At 37.5% G+C, this 22,413-nt stretch overlaps 1 protein-coding gene across 4 annotated transcripts; it reads right to left on the bottom strand.

Annotated features, from left to right (window-relative positions):
* Window positions 1–1,232: 1,232 nt before the first annotated feature.
* On the bottom strand, window positions 1,233–10,029 carry LOC135584996 (uncharacterized). 4 transcript variants are annotated; one of them, XM_065156386.1, is made up of 3 exons: window positions 9,892–10,029; window positions 9,336–9,517; window positions 1,233–1,749 (listed from the first exon to the last, which is right to left on the bottom strand). In XM_065156386.1, exons 2-3 carry the CDS (start codon window positions 9,515–9,517, stop codon window positions 1,563–1,565), a joined length of 369 nt encoding a protein of 122 aa, XP_065012458.1. In that variant the 5' UTR covers window positions 9,892–10,029; the 3' UTR covers window positions 1,233–1,562. The 4 variants fall into 4 exon arrangements, with proteins under 4 accessions (XP_065012458.1, XP_065012460.1, XP_065012457.1 ...); XM_065156388.1 differs by having other exon boundaries at window positions 9,336–9,520; window positions 9,892–9,977; XM_065156385.1 differs by having other exon boundaries at window positions 9,336–9,635; window positions 9,892–9,960.
* Between the last annotated feature and the right edge of the window lie 12,384 nt (window positions 10,030–22,413).

Raw genomic sequence — 22,413 nt, 5'->3', positions numbered from 1 at the left:
TATTTCTTTTTTTTTTTGAACGATTTCCCATAAAAAAAAACCTCCTCCTTTTGGCTTTTCCCATATGTTTTTTTTTTCATATTTCCTTAATAGCATTCGCTGGTTCATCTAATTTTGAATATACTTTTAATTTGAGAGTCACACACCTGCCTAAGTTTTTCCTCCCTTTCCCCCGCACACCCCCCCCCCCCCCCCCCCCCCCCCCCTCCCCCACCCGTTCCGTTTTTTTAACCCTCCACAATAATTTTTACTTTATGAAATGAGAATCATAAGTATTTTTCTAATTTTTCAATCAATTTCACTTTGTTACGAAAGTTATAGTATTTTTTAAAATATACTAAAAACACTATAACTCATATAGAAATCAAATTATTTGGATGTTTATTTTTGAAAATAGTAGACGCGATACTGAAGGCAGTTTCAACGATCCCTCCTTTCTCGCATGAGGGTTACAAACGATGATGCAGGAAGAATGTGACGATAGATTCAATCGAGATGACAATAAATTTGATAAAGGTAAAGATAAAATAATTTTTTCATGCAGCCTATAAAGATTTAAGATTTTTTTAAGTTGGAATGCTCTATCAAAAGTTTTCAAAGTTAAATTATATTTTTAAAAACTTATCGTATAATTTTTGGGCCTAAAGTAATAAATATGAAAATAGTTGACTTTGGAGGCATACATAACGACGGGAGTGGAAACAAAAGAGGGCAGATAGTTGCATACCACTCGTCCTTGTTTGTCTCTTTTTTCTTGCCTTCTTTTGGTAAAGGAATATACTTGTTTCGGTAAAATATACGTTTGGCATGCAAGCGGTGGCAGGGCACGGTTGGTTATGTTGTGTGAAATGACAGTGAGTAGGTGTGGTGATCTTGTGGGCTTTATAAAATGTGTTTTGGATGATCCCACCCCTTTACACACGATCAATTTAACGTGCAGTCAAACCAATCTTTAGTTCATTTGACAAAATAATTAGATAATATTATCTAAGAATGACAAGAAAATAATTTGGTCATACACAAATTTTCCTTATTTTTTGCAATATGGGAAAGGTTTATCGATCTAAGTTGAATACAGAAGTACTAATCTCACTTTTAACGGAAGTGTTATACGGTGGGCAGAGAATTTAGTCCATGTTAACGTTGGGCCCTTATGAAACACAATGCACCATATACACAAGATTATTCTATGCATCACCATAAATCAATATCAAAATCCTAAATCAAAGGGATTAATAATCTTGAAATATATATTGCACATGATCATCGAACATACCTGCAGATTGGCAGTCGAGTCCGGACGTACATATGTCTACTCACATTGAGGGGCTTTCCGTAGAATTGGGGGTTGAGATAGTGCAAGTGTCCGACAACAGCCAATGCATGAAACACTGACAGAAGAGGTACAAGCCAGCAGATTATTGCGGCAACTATGCTTGTTTTGCTGACCACCAGTTTAAGAAAATGTATCGGGTGAACAAAATTGTGCATGTAAAATGAGGTCAGAAGCTTGAGCATCTAAGAAGAAATTAAACTTATTGGGATCCAGAAGTCAGACTCATTCAGACGTAGTAGCCTGTGAAAGTGAATCCTCTTCCCACGATCTCGCCAACACAGGACCATGCATATAACTCAAGCCCAAACAGGGCAGCGATGCTGACATCCTCAACTTTCAGATCCTGCCTGTTTCTCCAGATGTGCTTCACGCCATCAAGCTCCTTCCAGAATGACTCGTAACGACCAGGAATGCTGTAGAGAGACAAGGCATTAGTACTGCAGATTGCTTGTTTTAAGACAAGTATGATACGATTGTAAATCTCATCCAAGTCCTATTATATATGGTTATGGACTCATGCCGAGCTAAGACATCTCATGATTTGCCTAGTACAAACAAGGAGAAACCCCATTTCAGAAGTTGAGAGGGAACACTAAGACTTTGCAATTCTGGGGGTGGGAGGGAGAGGTCGAGGAGTACAACAACGACCACAACAATAAAGCCAAAGTCCCCAACTATTTGGGGTACAAGGAAGGGTCCAGGAGTAGAGTCCCAACTGCTTGGGCTTGGCTACATAAATCTTTTGCCGTCACTGAGATATATAAAAGGAACAAAGAGTGAGGAAAGAAAATCTGAAAGAAAGGATAAAACAAAAGGGTAGGAGAAGGAATTCATGTTGGGCAGCTGCATAAGAATCTGCAATAAGGCATAGCATAAATAGTGCTAAACTCAGAAATGAAATAGTGCAGTAGGATGTAAGTACATCAAACAGCTATAATTTTTCCACATGACCACAGTGGAAGATAATTTTTCCACAAGTTAACCACCCAGCATGTGAAGTACTTGTCACCAACATCAACAAAGCTTTCAACAAATTAGATATCAGGGTGTGTGTAATTTGTACACAACACAATAAGTTCAGGCACAACAAGGGGGAAAGAGAAACAATGTTTCTCAAGAGTGTTGGCACTCTCAGGCAGGAAGATTGAAAGCAAAGGTTTCAGCAATGATGTTTAAGGGGTTCTCTATCTGAATTCAACTCTAATTTGAAAACTAGCATATTGACCGGTAGCATCCTTTCCTAAAGATGCCAGTCTACTGAAATGATAGTTTGTTTCTAATTAAGCATAGGACCACTGTTTACACGAGATGAAATGAAGATAAAAGAGAGAACATAAATCTTTAAGATAATGATATTTTTTAAAAGTACAAAATCTGTTATAACTAGTAGAAAAAGTTATCACATGTAACAAAAGAAAAGGATGGAATATATGAGTCGTGCATATTTAAATCAAAATAACTAAAGCCTTTATTATTTGAAACAATAAATAGCCTTTAGGCATGATGCCTGTCATCTACAAGGCATCTTGGTCGTTCACAGGTGAACGATACAGATCACTAACTGTTAAAAGATTTTGAAGTTATTATTTTGTCAAGAATGAACAACAATCCACAATTCAAATCTGGAAATATTGAATTAGCTACTACAATCATCCTTCATTACTAAATTAGCTACTATTCAATATAGACAAATACTTGTCTCTCCCTCATAAATGATGCTAGTAGCCCACAGTGGGAACCGTGAAGAAACTTCAATACGATAACCAAAGTCTGTCAGAACACCTAAGCTATTGTCATGTGGCAACTTATCATATACTATAAAAGATTACATATATCTATAAAGTAACACCAAATTGCTAGACTAAGAAGTAACATGATAATCAAATTCAAGCAACACTGGACATGATCTTATCATCAATTTATTAAGATTAGGGTTAAACTTTCTTCTTTGACATGTAGTCTATCAACGGTAGGCATATAGGAGGACTTAAAGCAAGAGTTGAGAACTCAGTTTCTACTCGAGAACATAAAATTCGTTGCAAGGAGGAAACTAAGACAACTCCACCAAAGAACTTCCATTTGAGACTACGTGAAGCAATTTTCTGCACTAATGCTGGACATACAGGACATGTCCGAGAAGGATAAGCTGTTCAACTTCCTCGATAGTTTGAAGCCATGGGCACAACAAGAACTGGATCGAAGGAATATCACCGATGTGATCGGGACAATTGCTGCTGCAGAGAGACTCACCGACTTTGTTTCCTCTTAAGACCCGAGAAAAAGGAAACAATCTTCAGAAAATCGCCCCCCAAAATATTCTCTAGGGAAGGAGCCCGGGGGCGAACAAAGGAAGAAGAGTTCTCACAAAGGGCTAAGCTCAAAAGGCAAGGCCCCAAAACCTGACGGATGCTTCTTGTATGGAGGGCCGCACATAGTGAGAGAGTGCCCACAGAAACAAGCACTCAATGCCTTAACAGCTTCTATCCATCCTCCCAAATCGGACAAGGGCAAGGCTATCGCTCTTAGTTCGAGTAGTTCAGAATCCAGCAGCGACGATGAGGAGTCGCAAGGACCCCGGATGGGGGCAATGCGTTTGTTGAACGCTATGCGGGGTTAAGTGGGGGAGAACATGAAGACAAGACCGCAAAAAGCAGGAAGTAACGAGCTGATGTACATAGACATTAAGCTCAATGGTCAAACGACCCATGCAATGGTGGACACGAGCATTACTCACAACTTTATTGCTAATCGAGAAGCAAAGCGACTTAGGCTGATCTTGGAGAAGAACCCAAGTCGAATGAAGGCGGTAAACTCAGAGGCCAAGCGAATCTTCGGGTTGGCGGTGCCACTGGACGATTTCCAAGTGATTCTTGAAATGGAATTCATGCACGCGGCGAAGTTGGTGCCAATGTTGTTCCTAAACTCCCTATGTATAATGGGAGGTGACGACCCCTGTGTGGTTCCCGTCTCTCAGAGAAGAACCAAGGAACCCCAACAGATATCGATATTACAACTGAAGAATGGGGTACGAAAAGACGAATTAACATTCGTGGCTGCTATGAAGCTAGAGCCACTCGACGAGAAGGTCATTCATGAACCTGCTGTGGTGGTGAACGTCTTGAAGGAGTTCACAGATGTTATGCCACCCGAGTAGCCGAAGACTCTACCGCCACGCAGAGGCCTGGATCATCACATCGAGCTGGAGCCAGGAGTGAAGCCTCCAGCGAGACCACCCTACCGTATGCCCCCTCCAGAGTTGGCAGAGCTCAGAAAGTAGTTAGATGAACTGCTAAGCGGTGGTCTCATCCGTAGTTCTAAAGCACCATTCGGAGCTTCAATTCTCTTCCAAAAGAAACAAGATGGAAGCCTCCGACTATGCGCCGATTATCGAGCCCTCAACAAAGTGACAGTGAAGAACAAGTATCCAATTCCACTCATCGCGGACTTGTTCGACCAATTGGGCAAGGCCAAGTATTTCTCCAAACTCGACCTCCGATCGGGATATTGGTATGTGCGCATTGCTGAAGGCGACGAAGCGAAGACTACCTGTGTGACCAGGTATGGAGTGTTTGAGTTCTTGGTGATGCCTTTCGGTTTAACCAACGCTCTGGCCACGTTCTGCACTCTTATGAACCAATTATTCAAAAAGTATTTGGATAAAGTTTGTGGTCGTCTACTTGGACAATATCGTCGTCTACAGCCAAATGCTCGAGGAGCATATCGAGCACCTTCGGACAATTTTCAAGGTTCCCAGGAAGAACACTTTGTTCGTGAAAAAGGAGAAGTGCTACTTTGCTCAAACGAAGATCTTGTTTTTGGGGCATCGAATCGGGGATGGCTCCATCCGGATGGACCAATCAAAAGTGTAAGTTGTTGCAAAATGGCAAACTCCAAATAAGGTACCAGAGTTGAGATCCTTCCTTGATTTTGTCAACTATTATCGATGCTTCATAGCGGAGTATTCAAAGCGTGCAACTCCACTGACGGAGTTACTGAAGAAGGAGCAGTCTTGGAGGTGGGGTCTGACAAATGTGAAACTGCATTCCTAGAAGGAGCAGTCTTGGAGTTGTGTTGGAAGAACCGGTGCTCAAATTGTCGGACTATAGGGAGCCTTTCGAAGTCCATACAGATGCTTCAGACTTCGCTATTGGGGAAGTACTCATGCAGGAGGGTTATCTAGTGGCCTACAAGAGCCGCAAGCTCAACGAGACCGAGCGGCGGTATCCGGTGCACGAGAAGGAGATGACAGCGGTGGTCCACTGTCTACGAGTTTGGCGACACTACCTTCTTGGATCGCGATTTGTGTTGAGGACAGACAATATTGCTTTGAGCTATTTCCAAACTCAGAAGAAACTTTGCCCAAAGCAAGAACGATGGCAGGACTTCCTGGTTGAGTTTGATATAGCAATGGAGTACAAGCCCGGAAAAGCAAATGTTGTGGCCGATGTATTGAGCCGGAAGGTGGAGCGAGTGAACGCCATGTAGTTGGAGGGCAGAGGCCAAGCAAATCAATTGCACTCCAACTTCCTTTCCAGGATCAGGGATGGACTGTATAGTGATCCCTAGGTAGTAACCCTAATACAACTCATCAAAGAAGGCAAGATACGACGATTTTAGGTCTAGGAGGGACTCGTTTACACAAAAGGGAATAGGGTTTATGTTCCTCGAGTGGATAATTTTAGACGTGAACTCTTAAGAGAGTGTCACGATTCCCTTTGGGCTGGACATCCGGGCATTCACAGAACCTTGGCTCTCGTGGAGAGGGCCTTCTACTGGCTGAAGATGGGGACTGATGTGGAGGAGCTCTACGTCCAACAAGAGCCCCTTCGAGATCATTACAGGACAACAACCGTCGACTCCTCACACCCTGGCTATCGGATACACTGGGAGTAGTTCGTCAGCATATCACTTTGCCAAAGAATGGCACCGAAATGCAGATATTATGCGGGCTTACTTGGAGAAGACAGCCAAAAAGATGAAGAAGTGGGCCGACTTGAGAAGGCAACCACAAGAGTTCAAAGTCGGTGATTTGGTGTTAGTGAAGCTCCAACCAACATCACTCCAATTCTTTAGGAACAAAGTACACAAAGTATTGGTGTGCAAGTACGAAGGGTCCTTCCCAATTATCAATAGGGTGGGCAACGTTTCCTACAGGTTGCAGCTGCCGGCGTGGCTCAAAATTCACAATGTTTTTCACGCCAGCAACTTGAAAGCCTACCACTCAGATCCCCAAGATGCTTCCCGAAGTGTTCCAACTCGGCTACCTCCCCCCCCCCCCCACCAGAGCCTCCTACGAGAAGCGAGTTGAAATCATTCTGGCGGATCGCAAGATAAAGCTACCCAATGGAGCTAAGCAGACCGAGTACTTGGTGAAATGGCAAAAACTTCCCTGAACTGAAGCCAGTTGGGTGCCCGAAGATGCCCTACGACATGAAGAAGCAATCATCAATAACTACCAACAAGCGTCAACGAGGGTGTCGACAGTTTAAGTGGGGGAGAATGTCACGAGCGATTGTCACGCACTCGCAACAACTTCGTTCAACGAACCGTTTGACATTTTTGCATGCTTGAACAAAGATATGGCAACCTGTTTTGCCTTGGTTTTGTGTGTTTTTGCTTGTAAAAATACATGTTCGAACAGGTTGCAGTGCACAGTGCCACCGCTCACCGCGCCGGGCCAAAAAACCCCAAAATGGCTCCGTTTTCGCGTGCCGCGGGCTATTTTCTGCAGCCCGTTGTAGCGCGCGAAATGTCAGCCATCTTAGCACCCTGGAACCCCCCGAGTGGCACAGGGCTGGATGGGGCTTCGGTATATTATCGGGCGTTGAACAATCTTCACAAGTTCGCACATTTTCTTGACGGGAACTTGCCTTCGCATCCAGCACCCGATGAGCAGCTGTTTATGGACTTGCAGCTGTTCATTCAACCTTCTAAAGTCCTTGTTTTCCTCCTTTCTTTGTTTTCTCTCATGTGCGCAAGGTGCTCACTGAATTGCTTGTAAAGCTTCCCTCTTCGCGAAACGTCGGGACTTGTCCGTCGCTCGTTCTTCGAACTAATCAACTTTCTTTTTTACAGGTCCTTCGGGACCTGAGTGAGGTTGCAAATTGGCTGACCTTTGCGGACGCATATCGCAAGGGCACGTCAAGACTTGGGCAATCCCAGCTAAGTTCGAGAAGTTGGCGCAAGGGTGCTTCGCGACTTAAGCAACGCAAGCTAAGTTCGCGTCTTGGCCGCAAGGGTGCCTCACGACTTAGGCAATTCCAGCTAAGTCCGTGACAATATGGGAACTTTATTTTGTTTAGTAGCAGCACAACACATACCCCATTAGTCGTACCAACACAGGAAAAATACAAAGGAAAAAAGCTTCAAGACATTCCACCATATCAGTAGCATCATGGAGCAGCTAAGACAGACTTTAAATTAGTCACTATTTTAAACTGTGAGACAGGAAGGAACAACCAAGTCTATGATATAGCCTCAAAGCAATAGGAAGAGAAAATTGAGGTTTAGGTTTCAATTTTAAACAGTCTCTAAAACTATTTGCACAGAGAACAGTAAACAAATAGCCACTGATATGTGATCGAGAGTAGATACAACAACAAGAAAAAGAAGAAGAAGAAGCCATAATTTTCCAACTATTTCGGGTTGGTTACATAAACTTTATCCTGTCATTGAGCTCTGCACAAGATAATATTTCTAGTTAAATCAAATTCAGTAAACCAATGATCCATTTGAAATCTCAAGTTTTGTGATGTTAGCAGGAAGATAACATGAAAAATATTTTTTTAATTGATGAATAACCAGAGAGTTAGATGACCTTAGAGAACAGTTCACGTACAAACCAACAGAATAAAAAATAGAGAAACTTCGAAGGAAAAAAATAAAGGATAAAATTATAAATATGGCCTCCAAAAAACTCTCTCTCGTAAGGGTGACTCATAGTTCCCCTTTGAGACTGATTTGATAGTCTGATAGATCTTTTACGCATTTTCTCAATCAGATGTTCTTCCGAGACTCACTAGGACATCAGCTTAAACAAAAATTAAATAAACTGAACAAAACATAATTAGCTTAAAGAAAAGCTGGTACCAACTCTCCATAGATGTGAGTCCCTGCATCTTACTTGACAGCAAACTTATGGTCTTATCACAATGTGTCTATACTGTGTTAGGCACCTTCAGTTATACATTTGATGCCATGTGAAGCACCCAAAGCCAGTGAACATTACAGGTAAGGACTCCTAAATTTGATCAGATTCCAACACGTATACTAAGTCATTTCGAGTCCAAGTGAAATCAATTTAAGAATCAACTCTAGGATCCATTTCTCTCAAGTGATTTACTGGATCATTCTGACTTAACTGAGATCTTGATTTAGAAAAAAAAGGAAAAAACCATTAACAATTAGGTGCATCAATCCATCACAAGAAAACTAAGTGACATCTCTTTTGCTGGTCCAAACAACACAATTGCTATAGAACTTTACAAGAGGCATAAAGAGATTTGCTATGTCACCAATCATCATGTGACCAACGCCACAATGTAAGTCAGGCATCCTCTAGTTAGTGTTTTTATATGATTTCTAAACATATAAAAGAAAAAATAAATGTTTGCTAGGACTGAATAAGGAAATAAGATTCTGATTCAAAAGTGATCAACAAACATCCAAATGATAGAAAGAACACCAGATTACATTCAGAATAACACTTTACATGTATGCCATGCCATGTTCAGCGCGAAAAGTGCAGATATTTTCTTCACAAATCACAGATAATGAAGGAAAATAAAGCGACCTGTTAATCACTGGTGTCCTTTAGCTATCGCTCATATTCACAGTATAGCTACTCAATTTTAAACTTGAGTTGATATTTGACCTCAAATCACTCAATATTCCAAATGCTTTCCAACCAATCCCACCCATCAAAACCCCAATCTTCAGTGGTCTATATGCCCTATAAAGCAACTGACCAAAATGAAATCACATCGACATGAAGACTGACCTTGAAAGGCGTGTATAGAAGAGCTTCTTCGACAGATCTTGGCACGTCTCGATGGTTGGCGGTTGAACAATGTACTGCTTGTTCTTCTCCAACAGTTCCTTGTAGTAAGTGCTTCCATGCTTGGCAATGAACTCCGAGGCTTGAACAGCCTTCGACCGAAGCTGGTGCAACTTCGACGCCATCTGCTGCGCAAACAATCAGCACGCCGTTCTCATTGGTAGCGCTAAGAACTAAGACTATATCTACCGTCACAATCAACACAAATCTGCTCCAAGCAATCACCGAAATATCAAAAAGCCCCTAATAAGAGAGTAGGACAGAGGGAAAAACTCCTTAATTTATGGAATTAGGTGAAACCAAATCATACAAGGGCAAGCAGAATAACATAAGAAAGAAATTAAAGATCAACGAAGATCCATACGATTCCCAGCAGAGAAAGATTAGATCGCTGTGATCGGAGACCGAAAAAACCCTTAGAAGCATGGAAGATATGGAAACGAGAAGTGGGATTCACAGAAATTTCGATCAACAACTCAGTAAGGCGGAAGAGAAGTACCTCGGAATCGAACTCTGAAGGAGACGGGAGAAATGGGGATCGGCGAGTCGCGATGAGTCCTCTTTGCTCGATGAAAGGGGTAATATCGTGATTTTACAGGTGATGGAGGAGGAGATATCGGTCATTTCATCATTTTGGCAAATTTTCCGTCTACAACCTTATTTTAATAATTTTTAATATAACTAAATTATCTTTTTTATAAATGTATCAAAATATTCCTCTATTTTTATCCTTTTTTTTCTTCCTCCCTCTGCTCTTAGACTTCTATTTTTTTTCTTCTCTTTCTTTTTTCTCTTCTCTTAATCTTCTTATTCTTCTCCCGCAAGTAACATATTCGACGACGATAACAACTACACAAAATCGATTACAACGGTGTCAACGAAAATTAGTGATAAGACGAACAAATTGAGATTAGTAATTGATGACAGCGAACGATGAGGACATGGCCATGGTCACTTTTGTGTGACTATCGAGTGTGTAGACGAGCGATAAGAAATAAAAAATTAAGAAAAAAGGGTAAAGATAAATTTGACAGGTTATAAATAATAAATTATTTTTTATTATTTTTAAGAGATTATAAATAGTATGGAGTGTGATTATTAAGAAAGGGTTTTAAATAGTAATTTTTAAATTTTTTAAGAAGATTATTGTTTAAGGTTCAATTTTGTTATTTATAATTCTATTTATAATTTTTTAAATTTTAAATTAACTTTTATAAATGTACATAAACTTTTTTTTTTTTTCTCATCTTCTTCCCTTCGAAGAACAATATTGAGCGAAGTTAGACAACATTGACAACAAGCGATATTGATGATGAGCAACATTGACAAATGACGATGGAAATGACATTAGCAATGAGGATAAAAAATAAGAGGTCATGGGGATTAAAAAAAGATATTGATAACATTAGGACTATAAATAGTAAAATAATAATTTATTATTTTTTAAAAAATAAATGTAATAATAAAGTAAAAGTAAAAAAAGGGACAGCAAGTACTAAGGCTTTTCCGTCAACCTCATTATATTAATCATGTAATATATATATATATATATATACTGATTTTAATTATATTATATTTATAATTGGAGAAATTGTATCATTCATTAGTTCTTAAATTTTATATATTTTAATTGGATTTCAAATGTTCATTTTTGATCAATTGACCAATTTGATATGAATATCAAGCAAAATTGTCGCTACATGCACTCATATTGATCAATAAAACAAGCCAAGTAAAGTTTGATATGTTCTAAATATTAATTTTGAGTATATGTTGTATGACTTTGCAGCTAAAATATTATTTTATATTATGCTAGCAATTAACTCATACCATGGAATTAAATTATTTTTAATAAAAAATAAAAATGCAGGATTTAATTGAAACATTGACCAAGTTCAAAAACTTAATTAACCAAATTTAAGTTTAATAATAATCGTTGAATCTTGGATTTTGACGATGAAACCAATTGATGAATTTATAATCTAATATGTATTTTGAGTGACGTAGGACTAGCTTCGATCATGAAGAGATAATTTGATTTAAGCAAGAAGAATCAATGTTGGGTCAAAGTGAAACATTTTAGAAGATTGGACGTCGAGCCGCACTAAGAGGGGGGTGAATTAGTGTAGTGATAAAAATTACGTCGGTTCAAAATTTCGTTGTGATTAAATCTGTTTCCAACGAAAAACCGTTTCGTAAAGGTAATAACTTTGAAAGTGCACAGAAGAGCGTAGTGGATGTAAAGCAAGTAAAGTGATTTGAAGTTAAAGTAAATTGCTCAAGAGAAATGCAAACCAAATTTTTATAGTAGTTCAGTCATCGTAACCTACATCCACTCCACTGATTCCTTTTCCGTCGAGGCCATTGGCATCCACTATCGGTCTTCCTTCAATAGGCGAAGACCAACCACTTTTTACACTCATTTTCTCCTTTTCATAGGTTTAGGAGACAACCTTTTACAATCCTCTTTTACAAGGTATCCCTCTCGCACCTCCCTTAGAACTATCTTTAAGCTTTGGGAGGAGGGAACTAAGCTTTCTAAAATTTATAACTTTAGAATTACAAAGTTTTGCTCAATATTTCTTGCTTATCTATGCAGGAATAGCTGGGGTATTTATAAGCCCCAAATGGATTCAAATTTAGAGCCCAAAATTCAAACCCCCGAAATTTCAAGGTACGGGCGGTACCACCGCCTGCAGCCTGACACTAGGCGGTACCACTGCCTAGACAGTCTTGGAGACTATGCCATGACGGTTTCACATGTTTGGTCACTGCTTGGGCCTTTCTCGTGACCCAACACAGCCCAAACTTGGCCCAACTGTCCTCTAATTGGGTTGGCCTAATTCTAATCCCTATTATGTGCTAACTATAAATTTTAATACATATACTAAGCTAAATAAAGTTCGTAAGTCTAGGTTTCTTCCGATGAGCTTCCGGCGATCTTCCAATGAACTTCCGACGATCTCTCGGTAATGTTCCAGCGGACTCCCGACAAGCTCCTGGACTTCACGATGATCTTCTTGGCGAGTTCGACGAGCTTCTTTAGCAAGCTCCAGGACTTCTCGATCAATTCCAATAGAACTTCTGATGAACATCCGAACTTCCGACGAACTCTCGAACTCCCAACGAAATCGCGTTCTTGACTCCGAGACTTCATTTTGCTTTATGCCTTGCCATCGTAGTTAATCCTGCACATGTAAAAACACACTTTGATCTAGACAATTATTACTAAGCATGAATCATGTTGTCCGGCATGTTATTGGTCCATCGACGCTTCGTCCGATTCTTCGACGCATTGTCCTCTCTTGCGGTGTATTGTCCAATCGGCAAGTTGACCTTCGTAACTTCGATATCCTTGGTGCAATTTCCGCTCTTCTTAGCCCGATGCCCGAATCCATGGCCCGAAGCCTTCTATCGATGTGTCATCCGATCCTCCGACTAGACATTCAATCTTCTGACATGTTCTACCGACCCAACATGATTCTTCCTGCTTTAATTGTCTCATCCGAATAGAAGCATCCTGCATCCCTCAAAATGCAGATCAATTCATAAACACTTACCAATTGGTTTCATCATCAAAATCTAAGATTTAACAATCTCTCCCTTTTTTATGATGACAACCAATTGATGACGGAGTTTAAACAAACTCCCCCTATCGATATGTCATATTGATAGAGACTCTTGGATTCAAAAATTTAAGCAACATGTTATCATAAACTTATGCATAACATCATACTTCTCCCCCTTTGTCATCAACAAAAAGAAGAAGTACAACTAGCAAGTGTTTTTAGATATTAAGTTCAAATCATTGCATAATAAATCTCAAGTTTTATCATCATTGCAAGTTAGCAAAAATTTTGAGTCTTACATCATGTAAGCTAGCAATATTTAAGATGTTTAAGAGGGCAACTTTTGCTTCTTGAAATATGCAAGTTAGCAATCTTTGCTTCTTTTTTTAGATGAGCAAGCTAACATGTTTTTGCATCTTCTTGACTTCAAGCTAACAAGTTTTCCTCTTTTCATGATGTGCAAGAAAATTCTTTCTCTCCCTTTGTCATTGGCAAAAAGAGGAGAATAACAAAATAATAGTGTAATTCATCAATTCTTAAATTATGACAAAAATAAAGTGTCATTCTTATTTCAATATGCCATAATTGAGATAAATCTTAAATTTAAATTTAATTCAAGTCAATGCAATTTTAATCATGATTCCCATACATGATACATGATATGCAATACATCAAATACATCATCATAATAAAATCATAAGTATTGCATGCATCATTTTAGAATAAGCTAGCAACTTTGCTTCCTAGAAAATTTTTCTCCTTGCAATTTGTGTGCTAGCAAATTTTACACATAAAAGTTTGGCAAAATTTTTTTATATCTTTTGGGATAATCTAGCTTTTTGCTTCTTCTTGAAGTATGCAAGCTAGCTAGCAAGCTAGCAAAATTTATCCCCTTTTGTCATTATCCAAAAAGAAGGGAAGAAAATAATTTTATAATTTTTTTTCTTTTACAATAATTTTCAAATCATGACAAAGGTAAATAACAAAGATAAAAAATCAAGTCATGAATGTCAAAACAATTTTTTTATCATGAATATTTCATCATTGCATGTATCAATATCATAAGTTTGAAGTATTGCATGCATAATACCAAATCACCATTCATAATTACATCAATATTCTGATCATTATTTCAATCATAAAAAAATCAAGTCATGAATGTCAAAATTATAGTATTACATGTATTCATATCATCACATGAAGAATATCAAGAAGAACTTGGTGATGAGATATACTTCATTTTTACAAGGAATTTTACATAATAAAATTCAAGTCATAAACCTTAAAAGATGTAAGTAGCATATCATGATTTATTAGAATAAGTCTTCTTTTTGGTGAATAGAAAAAAGAATAGTAGGAGAACAAGAATAAGATCTTGATTCATAGAAAAATTTCAAGTATCAATATTGAGAATTCAAGATCATGATATAGATGAAGATATTCCTATAGCAAAAAGATGTCATGAGAGAACAAAAATATCAATAGATATGATTCACTTTGACAAATCTCATTTTTAGTAAATAACAAAAAGAAACATAGGAGTACAAAAATAAGATCTTGATTCATATAAAAATTTCAAGTATCAATATTGAGAATTCAAGATCATGATATAGATGAAGATATTCCTATAGCAAAAAGATGTCATGAGAGAACACATAAATGATCTCGATTCATGTATAATATCTCTCAATTCATTATAAATCATAAAAATTATAATTATGAAAAATCATGATTCATTTAAAAAATCTCCTCTTAAGAAAATACCAAGTAGAATCGAAGAAGAATGATTAAAAAAAATCTTGATTCATAATAAATCTTAATTTGTAAATATCAAGGAATCAAGATCATGATTTGGATAAAAAAAAATTTATTCTAATTTAAATCATCAAATCATCAAAATCACTTTCATAGTTCAAGAGATTCAAAATAATATAAATATATATTTTAATCTCTTATTCAAAACTCAATAAGATAGAGATGTTTTATTTTAAGTTGTTAGTTTTATATAAGTATGCATGTCTTTTTATGCCAAATAAGAACATGCATCAATCGTTTAGGATCAAAAAATAAATTTTATCATAAAAACTATCAAGATCAATAATCCATAAATTACCCAAAAATCATCATTTCTTCAAATCATCATGCATAGATTCATATTAAGCATGATATCAAACCTCTTAATATTTTTATTAAGACATCAAGCATGGTTTCAATCAAAATCGGAAATCATCAAGATACACATTATTTCTTCTTGAAAAACATACATAGGATTATCCTTAGATTTAAATATAATATTTTATTTATAAAACATATAATTTTCATGATCATTACTAGAAGGATAAGCATGATTCCTAAAGTTTTTATTTTTAGCATTATTCATTATATTATTAAACATGCAATTTTCATGATCATTACTAGAAGGATATGCATGATTCCTAAAATTTTTATTTTTAACATTATTCACTACATTATTAAACATGCAATTTTTAAGAAAAATACTTTTCTAAGCTAAATTAAAAATAACTCATGCAAAGCATCATGTTATTTCGAGATAAACTAAGGAGGTTTCATTTGAGTATTTTACCTCATCGAAAACCGTTAAGGCGTAGTTTGTCACCTCACCTTTGTTGGATTGTCCTTCATCTTCGGATGATCTCGTTTCGTCCAAGATTACTTTATTCTTCTTGCATTATAGCAACCAGTTGCGTTCTTTTTAAGTTTATTTTTATTCTTTAATTTTTGTTTCATGAACTTTTTAAATTTTATAGTGAGGAGTTCAAGTTCACCATCACTGGAGCTTATGCTCGAGTGGTCTTCGATTGTTCTAAGTTCGAAATCCTTCCTGTTCTTTAGAAGGATGTTCTTAAGTTCATTTTGTGTATTGTGCGTCATTCCGTATATCATTAATGAACCAAAAAGTTTTTCAAGTGAAAAATTATTAAGATATTTTGCCTCTTGTATTGCGGTTACTTTCGGATCGCAATGTTGAATCTCGTATTTTGATTATGAAAGCAATTGATATGTGTTTATGTTTTAATCTGCATTTTGAGTGACGCATGATGCTTCAATCAGGATGAGACAATTAAAGCAGAAAAAATCATGTTGGGCTGGAGGAACATGTTAGAAGATTGGGCGTCGAGCCGGTGGATCGGCCGACGTATCGTTAGAAGGCTTCGGGCCATGGATTCGAGCATCGGACCAAGAAGAGCATATATTACGCCAAGGATATCGGAGTTGCAGAGTCAACTGGCTGATTGGGCAATAGACCACAAGAGAGGACGATGCGCCGAACAATTAGATGAAGCGTTGAGGGACCAATGACATGCTAGACAACTTGATTAATCCTTAGTATTAATTGTCTAGATCGAAGTGTGTTTTTACATATACAAGATTAACTACGATAGCAAGGCATGAAGCAAAATGAAGTCCCGGAGTCAAGGACGCGACTTCGTTGGGAGTTCGAGAGTTCGTCGGAAGTCCAGACGTTCGTGGGAAGTTTTAGAGGAACCAGCCGAGAAGTCTCAAAGCTTGCCAAAGAAGTTTGTCGAAACACGCCAAGAAGATCGTCGTGAAGTTCAAGAGTTCGTTGGAAGTTCGCCGGAAGAATAGACATAAGGACTTGTTTTGCTTAGCAAATGTCTTAGGATTTCGTAGTTAGCACGTAATTTGGCTTGGATTTGGACCAACCCAATTAAGGGCCAGCTAGGCCCATGTAAGGACTGTGTTAGGCCTAATAAGAGGCCCAAACAGTGCCCCAAGAAGTCTCATCATTGTGGCATAATCTTCGAGACTATGTCAGGCGGTGGTACTACCAGTCTAGGCGGTTGTACCGCTAGTATGAGTGGTTGTACCGCCAGTCTAGGTGGTTGTATCACCCCTGGAAGGGTGCCAGGCGGTGGTACCACCCAGCATTGCCCCCCAGTCAGTGGTACCGCCCAAGACAGTGTTAGTGTCGACTAACACTAGGCGATGGTACAGCCCGTGCCCGGGGAACCTGGGATGGAAAAGTTTTAGGCTCTAAGTTTGAATCAACTTGAAGCCTATAAATACCTCTCTCATCCCTAGTTAAAGCACACAAGCACAGAGAGTTTAAAAGTAAAGAAATGCTGTAGAAATCTCTTGTGAGAATCCTCCTCAAGTTCTAAGTGTTAGAATTCTATAAAAGGAGTGTGAGTGCTTGTAAGGGTTGTCTCCTAAACCCGATAAAAGGAGAAGAAGGGTGTAAGAAGGAGTTTGATCTTCGCTTATCAAAGGAAGATCATTAGTGGATGTCGGTGGCCTCAACGAAAGAGCAATCGACGGAGTGGATGTAGGTCACGATGACCGAACCACTATAAAATTAGTGTGCTCTCTGGTTTGCGTTTTATTCTTGCTATTTACCTTACTACAAACTGAATTCCTCCTTCACTATGTTTCCCTATACTTTCAAAGTTAAGATCTTTACAAAACAGTTTTCAACATAAACTAGTTTTATCGTAATGAAGATTTTGAAGACATGATTTTTACCACTACACTAATTCACACCCCCCCCCCCCTCTTAGTGCCGACTCTTGATCTTAACAATTGGTATTAGAGCCTCATAATTTCTCATTTTGATTAACACCCAAGAGAAATGGCTCATTTCGGCTTTCAAGAGGGTTACTCTCTCATTCGTCCTCCCTTTTTAAATGGGACAGACTACACTTATTAGAAAACTCGAATGAGAGTTTTCTTGCTTTCATTGAATCTCGATTTATGGCACATAATCGAATTTGGTTTTAAAAGGTCTTCTCTTCCAATGAAAGATTGGAATGATTTGGAGAAGAAGACTTTTTCTCTAAATACAAAGGCTATGAATGCTTTATTTTGCACCTTAGATAAAACGGAGTTTAATCAGGTTTTCTTTGTGCGAAACGGTCTTCGATCTTTGGCATATTCTCGAAATCACACATGAAGGCACAAGTAGTATAAAAGATTCTAAAGTAAATTTTTTGATACACGATTTTGAGATGTTTTGTATAGAACCAAGAGAGACTATTGGAGACATGTACACCCATTTTACGGATGTCGTCAATAGTTTAAAAGTACTTAGTAAAAGTTTTTCAAATTTTGAACTCGTTAACAAGATTTTAAGATCTCTATCTAAAAATTAGAATCCGAAAGTAATGGCAATACAAGAATCAAAAGATTTGAACTATTTCCCTCTCGAAGAACTAATAGAGTTTTTGATGACCTATGAAATGACATACAATGCACGTGAAGAACTCGAGAACCACCTTCCAAAGAACAAGAAGGGTTTCGAACTTAGAACATTTGAAGATCACTCGAGCATAAGATCAAGTGATGGTGAACATGAACTCCTCACTAATAAATTTAAAAAGTTCATGAAACAAAAATTAAAGAACAAAAAGAATGCAACTACTTACTTTGAACGCAAGAAGAAGAACACAAATTGGGATGAAGCGAGCTCCTCCGAAGACGAGGAGAAAATCAACAAAGGCGAGGTGGCAAACTACGCCTTAACGACATTTGACGATGAGGTAATCAAAATACCTTTAATTTATTTCGAAATTACATGGTATTTTTTCATGAGTTATTTTTAATTTAGTTTAGAATTATTTTTTTCTTAAAAATTGTATGTTTAAAAATAAAAATGTAAAAATTATGATCATGCTAGTAATTTTAAAAATGATAATGAAAATTACATGTTTTATGTTAATGGAATAAAATGTTAGATTTAAATCTAATGATGATCCTATAATTATTTTTTTAAAAAGTAATAATATGTATCATATTGATTTTCATTGTTATTTCTCGATTTTGATTAAATGAAATCATTTGAAGTAATGCATAATGTTGTAATAAAAATATTAAATGTTTTGATACCATGATTGATGACTTTATGCATGAGATTTTAAAGTTATACATGATGATTTTTGTGATTTATTGGTCTTGATGGTTTTTATGACGAAATTCATTTTTCGATCCTAAAAGTTGAAGCATATTTTTATTTATAATAAAAAGATAAATGCATACTTGTATGAAACCAATAACTTAAGATGAAACATCTCTATCTTATTGATTTTTCGATAAAAGATTAATGAATACATATATATTATGCTTTTGTGAATCTCTTGGACTATGAAAATGATTTGATGAATTTGAATGAGTTTTATCGAAATCATAATCTCTCATAAAATCTTTTATATGAATCAAGATTTTTCATGATCTCCTAAGAATTCTTTATGTTTTTTATTTAAGAGGAGATTTGTTAAAATAAATCACAGTTTCTCTTCATTTTTTGGAATTATAATTTTTATGATTCATATGAATTAAGAGATATTATACATGAATCAAGATTGTTTATGTGTTCTCTCATGACATCTCTTAAGGTTTATGACTTCAATTTTATTATGTAAAATTCTTTGAATTTATGAAGTATATCTCATCACCTAAGTTCTTTTTGATATTCTTCATGTGATGATATGAATGCATGAAACACTCATGATATTATTTTGATGCATGCAATGATGAAATATTCATGATAAAAAATTATTTTGATATTCACGACTTGATTTTTCATCTTTGTTACCTTACCTTTGTCATAATTTAAAAATTGATGTAAAGGGTCTTCCCTTCTTTTTGACAATGACAAAGGGGGAGTAAAACTTGCTAGAAAGCAAATTGCTAGCTTGCACAATTCGAAAAGAGGTAAACTTGCTAGCTTGCTAATCTCAAAAAGGAAGCAAGAAGTGTTATCTTGTAAATCTCAAGAGAAGCAATGTTTGCCAAGTTACACATTTCAAAAAGAGGCAAAATAGTCCATCTTGCACATCTCAAAAGATGTAAAATTTTGCTAACTTTTTTATGTGTAAAATTTGATAGCTTGCATACTATAAATTTGCATACCAAAAGTGCTATCTTGTCTATCTCAAGATGCAAAACATGCTAACCTGCACTTTGCAACGGAAGCAAATTTGCTAGCTCAAATATTGCAAAGGAAGCAAAAAAATTGCTAGCTTGCAACTTGCATATTTCAAAAAGCAAGTGTTACTTTCTTGAACATCTCAAAACTGCTAGCTTACATGTTCTAAAATGTTATAAAATTTACTAACTTGTATGTTGTAGAAATTGCTATCTTACTATCTTGCATATCTATGATGATAGCAAAATTGCATGATGGTAGGACTTGAAGATTTATTATGCAACGATTTGAAACTGTTATGTCAAACACATAGAAAGTGGAACTTCTCCTTTTTGTTGATGACAAAGGGGGAGAAGTATGTTGATGTCATGCATGATTTGACCATGACATGTTGCTTGGATTTTTGAATCCAAGAGTTTCTATCAATACAACATATTGATAGGGGGAGTTTGTTTAAACTCCGGGAGTTAAGGTTAACTTCATCGTCGATTGGTTGTCATCATAAAAAAGTGGGAGATTGTTGAATCTTGTATTTTGATGATGAAATCAATTTATATGTGTTTATGTTTTAATCTATGTTTTGAGTGACGCGGGATGCTTCGATCAGGATGAGACAATTAAAGCAGAAAAAATCATGTTGGGCAGGAGGAACATGTCAGAAGATTGGACGTCAGGTTGGTGGATCGGTTAACGTATCGACAAAAAGCTTCGGGCCATGGATTCGGGCATTGGGCCAAGAAGAGCGAATATTGCGCTAAGGATATCGGAGTTGCAAAGTCAACTGGCCGATTGGGCAATAGGCCACAAGAGAGGACGATGCGCCGAAGAATCAGACGAAGCGTCAAGGGACCAATGACATGCCAGACAACTTGATTAATGCTTAGTATTAATTGTCTAGATCGAAGTGTGTTTTTACATATGCAGGATTAACTAGATAGCAAGGCATGAAGCAAAATGAAGTCCTGGAGTTAAGGACGTGACTTCGTTGAGAGTTCGAGAGTTCGTCGGAAGTCCGGACGTTCATCGAAAGTTCTAGAGGAACCAGCCGAGAAGTCTCAGAGCTTGCTAGAGAAGCTCATCGGAACTCGCCAAGGAGACCATCGTGAAGTCCAAGAGTTCACTGGAAGCTCACCGGAAGAATAGATATAGGGACTTGTTTTGCTTAGCAAATGTCTTAAGATTTTATAGTCAACACGTGCTTGGATTTGGGCCAACCTAATTAGGGGCCAGCTAGGCCCATGTAAGGACTATGTTGGGCCCAATAAGAGGCCCAAATAGTGCCTCAAGAAATCTCACCGTTGTGGCACAGTCTTCGAGACTGTGTCAAGCGATGGTACCGCCAGTCTGGGCGGTTGTACCGCCCCTAGCAGGGTGCCAAGCGGTGGTACCACCTAGCACTGCCCCCCAAGCGGTGGTACTACTAGACCTGGGTGGTGGTACCGCCCAGGACAGTGTTAGTGTCGACTGACACTGGCCGATGGTACCGCCCGTGCCCGAGGAACTCGAGATGGAAAAGTTTTAGGCTTCAAGTTTAAATCAACTTGAAGCCTATAAATACCTCTCTCATCCATGGTTAAAGCACACAAGCACAGAGAGTTTAAAAGTAAAGAAACGCTGTATAAATCTCTTGCGAGAATCCTCCTCAAGTTCTAAGTGTTAGAATTCTATAAGAGTGTGAGTGCTTGTAAGGGTTGTCTCCTAAACCCAGAAAAAGGAGAAGAGGGGTGTAAGAAGGAGTTTGATCTTCGCCTATCAAAGGAAGATTGTTAGTGGATGCCGGTGGCCTTGATGGAAGAGGAATCGGCGGAGTGGATGTGGGTCATGATGAAAGAACCACTATAAAATTGGTGTGCTCTCTGGTTTACATTTTATTCTTGCTATTTACCTTACTGCAAACTGAATTCCTCCTTCACTATGTTTCCCTATGCTTTCAAAGTTAAGATCTTTACGAAACAGTTTTCAACGTAAACCAGTTTTATCGCAACGAAGTTTTTGAAGACGTGATTTTTACCGCTGCATGAATTCACCACCCCCCTCTTAGTGCCGACTCTAGATCCTAACACCCAGTTCTTATTAAGAGAACGTAAAATTTTGTTTACAAGTATAAAGTCTGAAAAATTTTTACCAAGTACTTTTAAACCATTGATGATATTCGTAAAATGGGTGTACATATCTCTAATGGTTTCGCTTGGTTTCATATGAAAAAGTTCAAAATCATGCATCAAAAAGTTAATTTTTGAATTTTTAACTTTGCTAGTGCCTTCATGTGTGAATTCAAGAGTATACCAAATGTCAAAAGTTGTTTTGCAAGTAGAAACCCGATTAAATTTGATTTTATCTAAGGCGCAAAATAAAGCATTCATAGCTCTAGCATTTAAAGAAAAAGTCATCTTCTCCAATTCATTCTAATGGTTCATTGGAAGAGAAGACCTTCGAAAACCATTTTCCATAATACTCCATAAATTTAAATCCAAAGAAAGTAAGAAAACTCTCATTCGAGTTTTCCAATATGTATAGTTTGTCCCATTGAACAAGGGAGGACAAATGA

Source organism: Musa acuminata, chromosome BXJ3-6 (genome assembly GCF_036884655.1).
Source record: "Musa acuminata AAA Group cultivar baxijiao chromosome BXJ3-6, Cavendish_Baxijiao_AAA, whole genome shotgun sequence".
NCBI classification, from domain to species: Eukaryota; Viridiplantae; Streptophyta; class Magnoliopsida; order Zingiberales; family Musaceae; genus Musa; species Musa acuminata.
The sequence above is the reverse complement of the archived record's forward strand: the minus strand, read 5'-3'. Positions and strand labels throughout refer to the sequence as shown.

What these genes read in the sequence shown, in the direction of transcription:
- LOC135584996 (XM_065156386.1), bottom strand. Translation starts at nt 9,517, where the DNA reads ATGGCGTCGAAGTTGCACCAGCTTCGGTCGAAGGCTGTTCAAGCCTCG. An exon ending in TTCTATACACGCCTTTCAAG is followed by an intron (nt 1,750 to 9,335) that starts GTCAGTCTTCAT and finishes GTCTCTCTACAG; the next exon opens with CATTCCTGGTCGTTACGAGT.